Source organism: Dermacentor variabilis, chromosome 1, assembly GCF_050947875.1.
Source record: "Dermacentor variabilis isolate Ectoservices chromosome 1, ASM5094787v1, whole genome shotgun sequence".
NCBI classification, from domain to species: Eukaryota; Metazoa; Arthropoda; class Arachnida; order Ixodida; family Ixodidae; genus Dermacentor; species Dermacentor variabilis.
Window position 1 is genome coordinate 258,515,436 of NC_134568.1, and position 14,423 is coordinate 258,529,858.

The 14,423-nt window shown below is 51.4% G+C and overlaps 1 protein-coding gene across 1 annotated transcript in view; it reads right to left on the bottom strand.

Moving 5' to 3' along the window:
• bark (C-type lectin domain-containing protein bark beetle) overlaps window positions 1-14,114 on the bottom strand; it is a 100,818-nt gene extending 86,704 nt beyond the window's left edge. The window contains exon 1 of the mRNA XM_075673553.1: window positions 13,646-14,114. Coding sequence (XP_075529668.1) covers window positions 13,646-13,891 — 246 coding nt within the window. The 5' untranslated portion in view covers window positions 13,892-14,114. The remainder of the gene's footprint in view (window positions 1-13,645) is intronic.
• Between the last annotated feature and the right edge of the window lie 309 nt (window positions 14,115-14,423).

Consider the following 14,423-nt stretch of genomic DNA (forward strand, 5'->3'; position numbering starts at 1 on the left):
GGCACAGGAGTTGTCAGGTGAAGCAATGGCAAAGGCCCAGCAGAGGGCCAAGGTTTATTATGATCGGACCGCCAGGGCCCGTCGTTTTGAGGTGGGCGATGAGGTCATGATATTGCGCACATCGCTAAACAACAAACTAGACGTGCAGTGGGAGGGCCCAGCACGAATTGTTCAGAAACTGTCGGACGTTAACTACGTGGTAAGTCTGCCAGGAAAGCGGAAAGCACAGCAAGTTTACCACTGTAATCTGCTCAAACCTTATAGACAAAGGGAAGCAGTGGTGTGCATGATGGTAAACGTTCCTGAAGAGCTTCCGGTCGAGCTTCCGGGACTAGGCTCAGTGACGAACAGGGAAGACACCGGTCAAGTCATTAGTGACTTAGTCAGTGGATCACCGCTGTCGCCTGAGCAGAAAACCGAACTACACCAGCTATTACAAGAGTTTCAAGGTCTGTTCTCTGAGAGGCCTGGTAGGACTTCTGTACTTACTCATGATATAGAACTTACCTCCCCAGAGCCAGTACGATCCAAGGCGTATCGGGTGTCACCCCGCCAGAGCGATATTATGGAGGCTGAGGTAAAGAAAATGCTACAGCTCGGTGTTATTGAGGCAGGTGAGAGTGATTATACCTCCCCTTTGATTTTAGTTGAGGTACCGGGCAAGGAACCTCGTCCTTGCGTCGACTACCGCAGGCTTAATTCCATCACTAAGGATCAAATTTATCCGATCCCTAACATCGAGGAGCGCCTTGAGAAAGTTAGTAGCGCTCAGTTTATTACCACCCTAGATCTTGTCAGGGGTTATTGGCAGGTTCCACTTACAGAAGAGGCTAGTAGGTATGCGGCGTTCATTTCACCAATGGGAACATTCCGTCCTAAAGTGTTGAGTTTTGGTTTGAAGAACGCGCCATACTGTTTTTCAAGTCTCATGGATAAAGTGTTGCGGGGACAGCAAGAATTCGCTTTACCGTATCTAGACGACGTAGCGATATTCTCCGCATCCTGGTCTGAGCATATGGCACACTTGCGGGCAGTGCTAACCCGCCTGCGCGAAGCGGGCTTGACAGTAAAGGCTCCTAAGTGCCAGTTAGCACAGGCCGAGGTTGTCTACCTCGGTCACGTGATTGGTCAGGGTCGTCGCCGCCCCTCTGAAATAAAAGTGGCCGCTGTGCGAGACTTTCCGCAACCGCGCACAAAGACCGATATTCGGTCGTTCTTAGGTGTCGCCGGCTACTATCAGAGGTACATCCCTAGGTACTCTGATATCGCGGCTCCCCTGACGGATGCTCTAAGAAAGACAGAGCCCCAAACAGTCGTCCGGGACGAGACAAAGGAAAGAGCGTTTAGCGCCCTAAAGAGTGCCCTAACAAACCAGCCTGTGCTACGATCGCCAGACTATACAAAAGGGTTCGTTGTTCAGTGCGATGCTAGTGAGCGAGGCATGGGCGTTGTACTGTGCCAACGGGAAAATGGAGAAGTAGAACACCCCGTCCTGTATGCTAGTCGTAAGCTGTCCAGTCGTGAGCAGGCGTATAGCGCCACCGAGAAAGAGTGTGCGTGTCTCGTGTGGGCCGTTCAGAAATTGTCATGCTATCTAGCCGGCTCGAGGTTTATCATTGAGACGGATCACTGCCCTCTCCAATGGCTGCAGACCATCTCTCCCAAAAATGGCCGCCTCCTGCGCTGGAGCCTCGCTTTACAACAATATTCCTTTGAGGTGCGTTACAAAAAGGGGAGTCTCAACGGTAACGCCGATGGCTTAAGTCGAAGCCCCTAACGTAGGAATCAGCCTCAAAATTGTTTGTTACTGATGTTTTTCTTCCTGAGGCAGGATTTTTTTTTAACATATTGCTTTTGTTTAGTGTTTCAAAGTGATGATATGCTTTCTAGTGCAATTTTCCAATTTGTGGACGCGTTCTGAGTGATGCTAGACTACTGTAAGGAACTAGGCAGTGGTATAAAAAGGGGAAAGAGCCTGGCAGGGCTTAGTGAGGGTTGTGCCGTGCTTGCTGACTGAGCGGTTGAGTTTCAGCGTAGTTCTAACGCTTGCCGGGAACGAGAACAAAAATGTGAACTCTCCCGAAGTCACTTTGCAGTGTCCCGTGCGAACCTGAACGAGAGAACGAGGCCTTCTCTGTGCGCTGCGCTCAAGAAACGTCGAGGGACGCCCGACTTCGGTTATGAGCATCATCGAGCGACATCCCTCCGGACAGCGGATGCAGTCCCCTGTCCATCGGGATCTCCTTCCCCCGGCGGGGCGGTCTGTTGCGTTTCGCCTGCGACACGTGGTTTTGCCGGCGCGACTGCGGCGGGGCGGCAGACATTTTGGCCCGATCGTCGTCGCCGCAACGCTCATCGGCAGGTGTTTCCAGGCGCGACTGCGGCGATGCGACCGCAAAGGATCACCCTCTCATTCCAGTCATTGTGCCCGAACCAGGCGATGCGAAAGCAGGGATCATCCTCTCATTACAGTCATTGTGCCCGACCGGCAGCGCTACAACAGGGTGCTACGAGATCGTGCTCGACATGGTGCTACGGCAGCGCTACGACAGGGTGCTACGAGATCGTGCTCGACATGGTGCTACGGCAGCGCTACGACAGTGTGCGTCACCATTAGCCCATTGTACATTCACGTGCTCGTCTTTTGAGGGGTTCCTTCTTGCCCTCAACTGCGAGAGTATAAAAACAGCTGCCCCCGGACGCCAAAAAAAGGGCTCCGATTTCTTCTGTTGAGTGAAGTGCTCTCCCGTCTCTCTACTTCGGTCAAACCTGACCGCCAACTCTTTGCGATGTTAAAATAAACAAGTTGTTTCGTTGTTACCAGTCGACTCATGCTTTGCCGGGACCTTCGGATGCTTCCAGTTGTACCCCAGGCCGCCAGGCCAACGCTACCCTTGGGGCTTGCGACCCAGGTACAACCACGGGCGTCAGCGCCGAGTTCCCAACAGATCGTACCAGCGGTGCGATCCAAACACTACGAAAGCAGTACACAGCCAGGCATCCGATCGACGCATCGGATATGCAAGTCAGGCGCGGGGATCGCGAATGGGTGTGTTCGTACAGTACATGCCAAGGCACGCCACGCAGCGCGAAAGGCGGCGACGCACGCATTGTCTCCATCCATCGAGTTCAGTCTCTAAGCTTTGTGAGCTGCGTACGGTTCTGTTCGGCACGCTACAGCTAAACAGGTGGAGCGTTTCATTCTTTTCTTTCAGAGTTTTTATTTTTTTTTTAATCTTGTTTTACTCGGGAAATTCAGAACTCGTTCCGAGAGGGAAAACGAGATCGGGAGCATATACGGCTAAACAGTCCCACGCTGTCGTCGTAAGGCCCGATCGAACAACCGAGCTGCAGGCGGATGAGTGGTCGCATGGCGGAAGTGTGCAAATGAATGGACGCGCGTAGGAGGAGGAGGAGGAGGAGGAGGAAGAAGAAGTACGGCGGCGAGGATAGCGAGTGGTCCCACCTGCTTAGTCACTACTCTATTGTGCGTGGCACTCCGGACAGGATAAACCCAGCGGGACACGCAAGGACATGACGAATGGAGGCGTGGTAACTCTCTCGTTATAAACAAGCGCTGACGCATCAGCGGACTGCAGCAGCTAGTCGCAACAATGCGTAGAAATTGTCATCTTCAAGAGCACGCGTTGGGTGCGAAAACGCGAAGCTCGAGGAAGGAGCGCGCGCGGTGTATGCTGCCATTCTTCGCTCGCACGGGCTCAGTTAGGAAGTTTAATGAAGCAGGGCCGCTACCCCACTGTACACGAGGTCCTTACGTCCGACCGGTGAATCTGCTTTGGCGCCGACGTCTTCATGAGCGTAACTGTAACCCAAAATGCCGTGGGTGCAAAACCAAAAACAGAGAGAGTATAGCAGGTGCGAATACTTACATATTTAATTTAAGTCATATCATAAGAAGCCAACAAACACTGACACGAAGGACAAGATAGGGGAAATTGCTTGTGCTTAATAAATTAAATAAAGAAACGATAAATTTATGGAAATTAATGTGGATGAAAAAACAACTTGCCGCAGATGGGAACCGAACCCACAACCTTCGCGTGCGATACTCTACCGATTGAGCTACCACGGCGCCGTTCCCCATTCACTTTCTTGGGTATTTATGTGCCCTAGTAGAACCCTGGGAGTGTTAGCCAGCGCCAACACTCACAGACCTCGGCGGCGGACGTAGAACGTCCCTTTTGCCGCAGACGTCACGAGAACGTGATCTTCTTGGGTGAAGGCAACTGGTCAATAAACCCTCATATGCTACCTGAAGGCATCAATGTTGCCGGATTCGAGACCCTCGTTATGTAACCCACAACCCACAGTGTAACCCCGAACCCACAACCTTCGCGAAATGCGAAGGTTGTGGGATCGTTCCCCACCTGCGGCAAGTTGTTTTTTCATCCACTTTAATTTCCATTAATTTATCGTTTCTTTATTTCATTTATTAAGCACAAGTAATTTCCCCTATGTTGTCCTTGGTGTCAAATGTTTGTTGGCTTCTTATGATATGACTAATAAAAATCGGTCCCCGCGGTTAACCCCCTTTCTTCTCGTTTATATTTAACTTAAGGGCACTTTAAATATATTTTCCTCGCACCTTCCAATTCTTGGTTGATCCCTCACAGTAGGCATGCGCCACGGGCCTCGAGGTCATTATCATCGTCACCAACGTACGCAACCAATGAGAAACTGGCCGCATTCGCAGCACAGCGTGTTCCATACTGCGACGGTCATCGACTAAAATTGCTCTCGACAAAAGGGAACCTCATGCGGACATCTACCCCCGGCCAACCGCACAGCTTCGATGCATGGGGGATCGAGAGCGGTCGTTCTGCACATGCACATCTGGGGGGTGTCGCACGCACTCGGCGATTGTCGGCGCCGTCGACGCCTAGCACCGCGTGTTATGCAGATGACGCTCGATAGCTCTTCTCTCTCGAGCGGCTTCGCATTACAAGCGCGCCGGAAGGCTTCCTTGCTTCCCGCAGCCTCGCCGCGCCCAACAACGCCGAAGGTGCGGGGGCGCGCGCAGCACATGGTCCGCAGCAGAGTCACCAGAAAAGGAAATCCGTCTATAGGGCGCAGACTTTCATTTCGACCCTCATCTACGGGTAGTTAAGCTATGTTGCGAAACATCGTGTTATAAAAGAACGACACACACAAACATATACACGTGTTTCCTTTTTCTTCTTTTGTTCTTTTTTTTTATCTGGACAGTAATGATCATACGACTGAAATGCGCTCATGCTGGCAATTTCAGGGAATACTGCATGGTCGTTTTATAATTCGCGTTCAATGCACAGGTAACGTGGCCATTTGTTCGGACTCGTCGTTCTTTGGTCACGGCGACAAAAATATCCGCAATCGGCTTGCATAGCCGGCGAACTACAGCAGACAGGAAAACACGAAAGACGCGAGGCAACGCTGCCAAATGGAGACGACGTACTTCTCGCCATTTCATGCATGCACGCAAGCAACTTACACGAGGGCTTCACGCACGTATACGGTACAATAACGCGAAACTGTTGAAACTAAAGACAGAAATAAAAACAAATAAATAAAAACATATACGCGAGATCCTCACCCCAAGAGGGGAATGCACTGTATCATACGCAGCCATCATGGTCTGTGTATATACAGTATTGGCTGCGACTAAAGCGGTAACCACACGAGCGCTTCAACCGCGCGTCAGCAGGCGTCTTCACGAGCCTATGCGTCTGCCGGAAGCGGTCTACGATCGGGGAGAAACGCGTAGACGAAGATTGATCACTGGGCGCGGATACCTCCCTCCAAGAGTGCAAAGAAAAAAAAATATATATCGGGAGGAGGATCTCTGGGCTCCCGCAACACATATTCGCGTTTTAACCATGCAGTCGCGGCGCAGCGTGTATAGTATATAGCGCGTAAACGCGTGGGAAGGCGTGAGGACGCACGCACTCGTGTGGTTGGCCCGTCACAAATCCGTTCATGGACCCTGCCGAGCGAATGCACCGACGCAGTCAATATATGTCTAGGTTTGAAGCGAAATTCGTCTGGGCAGGTGTAATAAGGTCAAAGATGAAATTGCGGTGACTAAGCAGATACACTTCGCCGCCCACACGGACTCCTCGATCGCCAAGGCGGAGAAGAGCCCGAGAAGAGCCACGATGTTAAGAGGAAGCTTTAGCTCGAGTGCTCCTATCTAAATACATGTAAAAGGAGAATTCGTTTTTCTCGGCAACCACTGCACCAAATTTGACGAGGTTTGTTGCATTTAAAAGACAAACTTAAAATCTGGTGACTGTTGGTTGCGAATTTTTGAGTTAGGTCGTCAATTTTTTGTTAAAAATTGGCAAAAATCGAAAATTTTCAAAAAACGAAACTATCAAGTTTACAACTCCGTAACTCAACCACTAAAAATGATAATACAATTCTGTGAATTGCATCTAATACTACATCTAAAGCGGACAAAATTGATATGTTACACATAAATATAAAAAAAATTTAATCATAGGGAAATACAACTTTTGCAATACCATTGTAACCAACGTAACACATTCACGTAAGATGTAAAATGACATACTGAATTTGTCCGCTTTGAATGATCTAATGGATGCCGTTTACAGAACCGCGATATCAGTTCTTGATGCAGAGCTATGAATTTGTAAACTTCGTGCTTCTATTTTTTTCAAACGGTCAAATATTTGAAAAACGTTTTAAGAAAATTGAAGCCCTAAATCGAAATTCCGCTTCCAACAGTCACTAGAATTTAACTTTCTCTTTCAAATGCAACAAATTTCATCAAAATCGGTCCAGGGGTTACCTCATAAAAACGTTTTTGCGTTTTACATGTGTTTGAATAGGCCGCGTCGGAGTTGGGCCCGAGCTAAAGCTTCCTCTTAAGCCACAATGCATGCATAGATCCCACCACTTTCAGACATATCTATGTGTAAGACCCGGACGCTTCAACGACAGAGACAGCTAGCGAAAGCATCTTAAGGAACGTCCTTAAGCAGGCGAGTTCCGAGTGAAATTCAGAACTCGCTCACTCCTTTTCGTGGCGCTTCGTCTGCTGGGGTGCGACTGTAGTTTCAACGACCGACAGGAAAGCGAGCCAAGAATCCGGGTTTTTCCCGAGCAGGAAGGAGTGTGCTCGGTCTGGCATAAGGCGCGCGCGGTAGAAAAACGCCGCCACTGTATACGACCCGTGATTCGCATGCTGAAGTTTCTGAAGTGAACTGTAAATCCGAGGCTCGTGCAAACAACGTTCACGCTGCAATCGACAAACAGATGCGTATGAAATGAAAGGACGAATGCAGTCGCTTATCCCGATTTACGCCGAGTCTAGCGCTTCCCTTTCCCTTCCACGGTTCGCACCATGCACAACACGATCGCGCGCTGTTGCGTTTTGTCTCCATCGAAGTGTGTAACAGAGCAGCCCGAAGCACGTTGCCTAACGCCACAGTGGAAGAAAAGAAAAAAACAGCAATATCAGCTCAATGCATGAACCAGAAAGATTGAATGCCAGGCAGGGTTCATGAAAGTCGTGCAAAAGAAAAAAAAAAACAGGAAAAACATCCCAACCATATGGAGAAAGAATGCCTCGTCGTGAGTCGAGTTCCTGACCTTCGACGCAATCCGGGTGCTCCGGTCGAGTTTCTGACATGCTTGCCCCGCATACTGTAGAGCGGCAGGCAAGCGGCCCTACTGCAGTGCGCGGCAGGCCAGCAGACGGGCAGCGACCGCGAGCGTATACGCGCGGTCCGAACGCGATTCGGTCACGGGGCCTTTGTGGAAACGTTCGCAACGCCTGGCTCCGTCGTGACTGAGTGCGGCACTGGACGAGGGCGGCCGAAGACGCCAAAAAAGAATCGCGCCGGCGGATGACCCACACACACACACACGAACGCGCGTCCGATCGTGTCCGGGTGCCCAAAGAAGCCATGCGCGCGCGCGCCACGTGGCCGCGTTTATAGGACGGAGCGGTGCTGCGCTGTATGACGGCGGCGAAATCAGTTGCGACTCGATCGGGGAGGAGTCACCTCCGGGTTCCGCATACGTCGACGGCGTTCCGTCTCAGACCGTGGTAGAATATGTAGTGTCATGGCGCGGCTCCGTCTTCGCCAGAAGACACGTAAATCAGATAATGTTGCGGCATGGTTTTGTGGTGCATGCTGTATACATACTATTCGAGAGGCAACACTAACAAAAAAAAAATCGTCTTGTTTTCATGTTTAGGTTCGACCATCGCTTGTGGTTCCATACTGCATACATATATATGCAGCATTGCTGTTGAAGAAATAGCCCTCCTTTTAAACCGACCTTCCAAGTCGGACTCAAAGGCAATAATTATTTTTGGTGCCTGCATGAAACTACAGTCTAGTTATATTGTGGTGGCAATGCTGCTGCAAACGCATGCTCCAGTATACGACGACGGGTACACGTACGCGCAGGCGACACGCGTTGGGTCTCTCGTTCGAAAGAGCTAGGCGCGACTAACTTAACATTAGGGGAACCATGAGCTATAGGGTAGTACGGAAAGGCAGAGGAGTTGACAGGGCAAGGTGGACACGAGCGTTTCGTGTTCGCCGAGCGCCAACCGAGGAGTGCTGTGCCACTATCCAGGCGTGTACGTGCGTTCGCATTCTGATCAGCTATAGGGCGCCCTGGCGTTTCAAACTTGCACGGCTTCTCAAGTGGTTCCCTCTTGGCGGTACACGCGTCCACGTTGCATGCTCGGCTGCTTCTGCCAAGCAATCTGGCTGACTGCGCCCGGCCTGGCGAAGAAAGCGCAGCCTCGATTGACTATGTGCAGCGCGAGCACAAGAACGCGTCTTCGCCATCGCAATTACGAAAGCCCAGGAAAACGGTGGCGGGCGAGAAGCTGGAGCACGTCTTCCGTTTCGTTTTCGCAGGGCACCCTCACTGTAAAGCGAGGCGCCTGCCTTCGGCTTCGACAGACAATCCTCCAGTGTAAGACATTACAAAAATGACCAAAGTCAAGCCTGCAAGTATACGACGCGCAATCGGCACTTATCTGCGCGCTTGTGACTCTTCACAATTCCGGTCAGGCCAGCAGGGAGAGAGGAAAATAGGAGACGCTATCTTTGCTGAGTGCCTTGACAGGGCGCATATAACGCGGCATGCATTCGTCGCACACCGTGTCGTATATAGCGCGCGTCTTTTCCCTCTGCTTTTCTCCGTCGCGCATGCGGTATTTTTATATAGACGGCGGCGCTTGCTCTGCAGTGTACAGTAAACTGTCCTAGTCGAAGGAAATTTGCCAATAACGGCGGAAAATATTTCACCGAGCAAATGTACACACGCATACCCAGCACGCAAAATCAGCGTGTTGGTTTCATTCAACAATTTAGCCGCAATAAATGCGACATATAGCAATCCCGAATGCGCCTATCCCAGCGTCGAGAAAACTACACCATCACGGAAATGTTAGTAGCAAACAGAAAACAAAGGTAGTTTGAACATTCTAATTAGCGCGGCTTGTGGTAAACACAACTTCCCCTGTTCCCGCGCTAAATTTTACTATCGACAGTGCATGTTAGTCAAGGCTTGCGGACTAACGCGTTAACATGCAGGCGGTGTACGCGCGGCGCACACCCGGTAAACGAAACGGGTTCGGCGCAATCGCGCATGCGCATAGGAAACAGACTGTGCGAACGAACAGGGGCAACAGCTCGGTAAGGGCTCTGCGCGGTCTGCCGGAACTGAAAGCCCAACTTGCCGTTACACGGCCGGCGTCGAAAGTATGCACCGCCACCCAGATGTCCTTGATATACTCCCTTTCGCGACGGTTTCCACAACGAAATGTCATTTCATCCGCGGTACATACAACGACGAAAAGTACACAGACGGCTGTGTTTGTCAACGAGCGTTCGTGAGTCCCCAACAAGTGCATTGCGTCTCCTAAACCTATACGTTGAGGAGTTTGTATATCATTGAAAGGGCCCGGTGACCGTACTGGACTCTTCATTTTTTCATTCTGCTCACACTTCCTCATTGCCTTGCGAACTGCCCCGCCGCTGTTATAGTCGCGATCGGCCAGCAAGCACGACGGATGATAAGGAATGGTTAGAATAGAAAGAGAAGAAATCGTTACGACATGCCGCCCCTGGGGTCTTATTTTGCAAGTTATTTTCACTTTACACTCTTTCTAACCTTTTGTCGTATATATAGGTTCCCACGAAGTCACACCACTGCTATCGCCGATATCAATAACTAGGCGGTACGGATGATAAGAAATGAAGATAATCGAAGGAAATTTTATCCTCTCAATATATGGCGCCTGTATAGCACACCCAGTATATCCTTTCTTTCCTCCATAAAAATAGGTGTAAACTTAGGCCATGCAGTTCTCACGTGTGAGGCGCATAGCTGAGCTTACTCATGAGGAGAAATCATTCTGCCTCAGTAAAGATCGCATTTGCCGTTGTTGGCTTGAGTGGTGTTTGCGCGTGGCCACGAAATGAACGAGGCCAGCAGGGATTACGGGTGTGCCGAGTGCACGAACCACAGTCACACCCCCCCCCCCCCCGGCGCGCCTACACTTTTACACTCTAAAAAAAGTTTACACCTTTTGGGGTGTATATCTGCCACAACGATAATCGTGATCTGCCCTGCTTGCGTTTCCTTTCTTGAAAACGCCGCGCCCGCTACTTTCCTGTCGGGAATGCTATGTCATGCTGATAACGCGCATGCCGTTCGTTACTGGGAAGTACCGGGCTCGCCGCGTTAGAGAAAGGAAATGCGGACAAGACAGATGACGATTACCGTTGTGGCAAAAGGGTGTAATTTTACTTAAGAGTGTAGGACATCATTCATTGTTTTTATAAGGGTGACTTCAGAAGAGTAAATAAAAATTACCCAGGTCGAAAGGAGGAAGTTACAACATATGCATGTGGCAAATTAACTCTTCAGAAAAGACAAGGTAACACTGCACTATTAAAACATTTGCACCCTTTGGGGCGTATCTTGTCCCACAATGATAATCACGATCTGCCTTGCTTGCGTTTCCTTTCCTGTAAACTCGGCGCTCGCTATTTTCCTGCCGAGAATGCTATGCCACGCTGTTTACGCGCATGCCGTTCAAGTACCGGGCTCGCAGCATTAAAGAAAGGAAATGCGGGCAAGACAGATGACGATTATCGTTGTGGGACAAGATACGCCCCAAAGGATGCAAATGTTTTTAAGAGTAACTGAAAGGGTGTATTTCGATTCCTCGAAAGGGTGCTCAAACTGCGCAATACACCCAGAGTAACAACATTGTATACACTCTTTAAAAAATTTACACACTTTGGGGCTTACCTTGTCCCACAACAATAACCGTCATGTTTTGCCCGCACTTACTTTCTTAAACGCTGCGAGCCTGGTACTTCCAAGTCACGTCATCAGCGTGACATAGCGTTCTTGACAGGAAAGTAGCGAGCGCAGCGTTTTCAAGAAATGAAACGCAAGCAAGGCAGACAACGATTACACTCTCAAACAGAATTGCACCCTTTGCGTTGTATCTTGCCACACAACGATAAACGTCATCTGTCTAGTCCGCATTTCCTTTCTTTAACACTGCGAGCCCGGTACTTCCCAGTAACGAACGGCATGCGCGTTATCAGCATGACATAGCATTCCCGGCAGGAAAGTAGCGGGCGCGGAGTTTTCAAGAAAGGAAACGCAAGCAAGGCAGATGACGATTATCGTTGTGTGGCAGATATACACCCCAAAGGTTGTAGCTTTGTCTAAGAGTGCATTGTCATGGGACATACACCCCTAAGGGTGCAACTGTTTTGAGTGTAGCCATTGGTTTCCAAACGGCGCTTATTAATGGCACGTTAACGTATTTCAATGCACCTTTCAGCTCTCTAGGTAACTATCGCAGAGATAACTACCTGCCTCTATAGCCACACTGAGTTCAAGTTCACGATATTTGCAAGACAAATTCTGGAAGTGCACTAAATTTAAATTCCTGGCGCCAGAGCATCACCCGAACGGCTCCTGCACGTCGCCATGGCGTCTGGTCAGCGTGCACGTGACGACGCCTCCAGGCTGTTTAAGACGAGCGACGACCAAATGAAACAAAGCGAGCACAGCGGCGAGTCGCGGACACGGCAACCGAGCGGGCAGCATGCACGGCCCTTGACAGGGAGCTGTTGTTCGTGCAGCTTCGGGCTTTGGCGACGTCAAGGGGTCACGGCACGAACGTGTTTCCACCGGGGCCTGGGGCCCCGACAGCGATCAAGCAGCGGTGGCGGCGAGCGGCCGGGGCGCAGCCTATGGAGGGCAACGGGCTCCGAGGAAGCTCGCAGCTCCCCAAACCAGTTTGAGGCGCTCGCAGCTAGCGACAGCGCGGCGCGCCGCCCCTGCCTCCACGGTCAGGGCGGCAGCTAGTCTAGGAACGCCCCGTCCGATCGCTATTCCCGATCTTGGTGTATGAACGCTCATCCCAGCGCATCATCGCCCACCCAGCGTCGCCCTTGAGTTCCAGGACGGCCTGACTGCCGACACCTGGGCGACTCGGTGGCGAGCCACAGAGTGCAACAGTCTGCTCACAACTGGGTGGGCGCACGATCGCGCCCACCTCGTTCCGCGCACACGTCTTGCACTCTACACGGAGTGCGCGATGCGCGGACTCCGCCTGGCGCCCTTGAAACAAAAAAGAAAGCACCGGGGTAACGGACAGCTACGACCACAGTGCGTTGCAGCATCCACAATACATATCATTCGGATACGTCGAACCCTCTTAGCCCAGAGCGACAGGTCACGTGTATATGCGCAACTTGACACTGAACTCCTTCTGCGATAGCCCCTTGTTTACTCTGAGGTCATGCATTTCAAACTGCAATCGTTCTACGTAAACAACGCATGCCGAACGGTTGTCGACGCACCATGGCAGCACGAACGTTCAGGTCACTGGTCTTCCTGGCTACTAGGAGCCAAGTTGCCAACCCGGTGGCAAAGAACGCACATGCGACACAACGATGAGATCACGCGCGCATTTTGAGGAATTTACATTTCGTTGCTGCACCGCAAGCAATTTCTGGAAATGAGAGAGCAATACAAGAAAATAAAGCATGCGATCTTTCATTCCTAGACGGTGCGCTCTCCAACGTGTAAAACTCCACACGTGAAATTCCACAGTTCGGATAGTTCCATGCCAGGGCAGTTTTGTTCGTTTATCCTTACTCAACAGCCCTACATCCTGCAAACATTCGCGTTCTGCCTCGGTTTGCAGTGGCGCGTGCACGTAACAGCCGTTGATCGCCTTGAATGAGTGACCAATCGCGCGCGCAAGAAAAGACGTTTTTCGGAGCTACTCGGCGACCGGTTAATCTCGCCAAGGTTGTAGTACTCGGGCACCGCAGCTAATAACTTCCCTCTCGAGAAGGAGCGCTCACCAGGCGTTCATTCCCGCAGGAAAGATAGTGACGTCGCAACGAAGGGAAACAGTTAAAGAAATAGAAAACCGAAACAACCCCAGAAGCAAGTGAGAAAGTTTAGGTCGAAGGAACGCGCGACTACGAGAGAACAGAGGTCCCTCGGCGGTTCGTTTCACGTGCGTGCCACACTGATAAGCTCCTATACTATCTCGGTCGCTCGCCAACGGAGACCTTGCGTGGAGCAGCGGCGAAGAAGGAAATTCGTATACCTGTGCTTTGAGTACTCCATTGACGACGATGCCCACGCCTGGTGCGAAGCGCAGCTCGACGCCGGGCTCGATGACCAGCTCACCGGAGTCTTCGACGACGATGTCGCGCGTCACTCGATGCGGGCTGCTTGATAAGTCGAACACCTGCCTGTCTCTGATCTCTACGGGACGGCCGCCGCCGAGCGAGAAGCCGTACATGAGCCAGCATAGCAGAACTGCCGACGCCCAGGTCGGACGGTACTTCATCGTCGCGAAAGGGCACTGACTTTTGTCCACCGTCTCAGATCATGCTTCGTAGGTGTGCTCAGTCTTCCGCTCGTCCGATCACGGGGTCTTCACGTGCGGTCGCGAGCCTCCATCGCCGACACCGCCGCGCACGTTACACCGGTCGTCCCGTTCAAACTCCAAACTGGGAACCGACTTTCGGAATCGAGCCGACTGGCTGAGCCACCTGGGCGAGTGGAGGCGCTGGCGGCGGCGGCGCTGGCGTTGGCCTCTCAGCCGTGGATGAGAGGAGGACAGCTGAGGGCAGTGCTTGCGTCACAGCGGCATCGTTGCGCGTTCGGGCAACGGCGGGCGGCTATCCGAGCGCGGCTTCGGAGAAACGCGTGGAGGTGTGCGGCCAAACATCGCTACGCGTTAGGTTGCCGTGGGCGACCGATAGCAAATAGAAACAGAACTTCTTATTTTAGGAGACGAACCAAATCTAATTGCGGGGTTTAACGTTTAAAAGCAACGCACGGGCTATGAGAAGACACAGTGAGACGAGTTGCCAGCT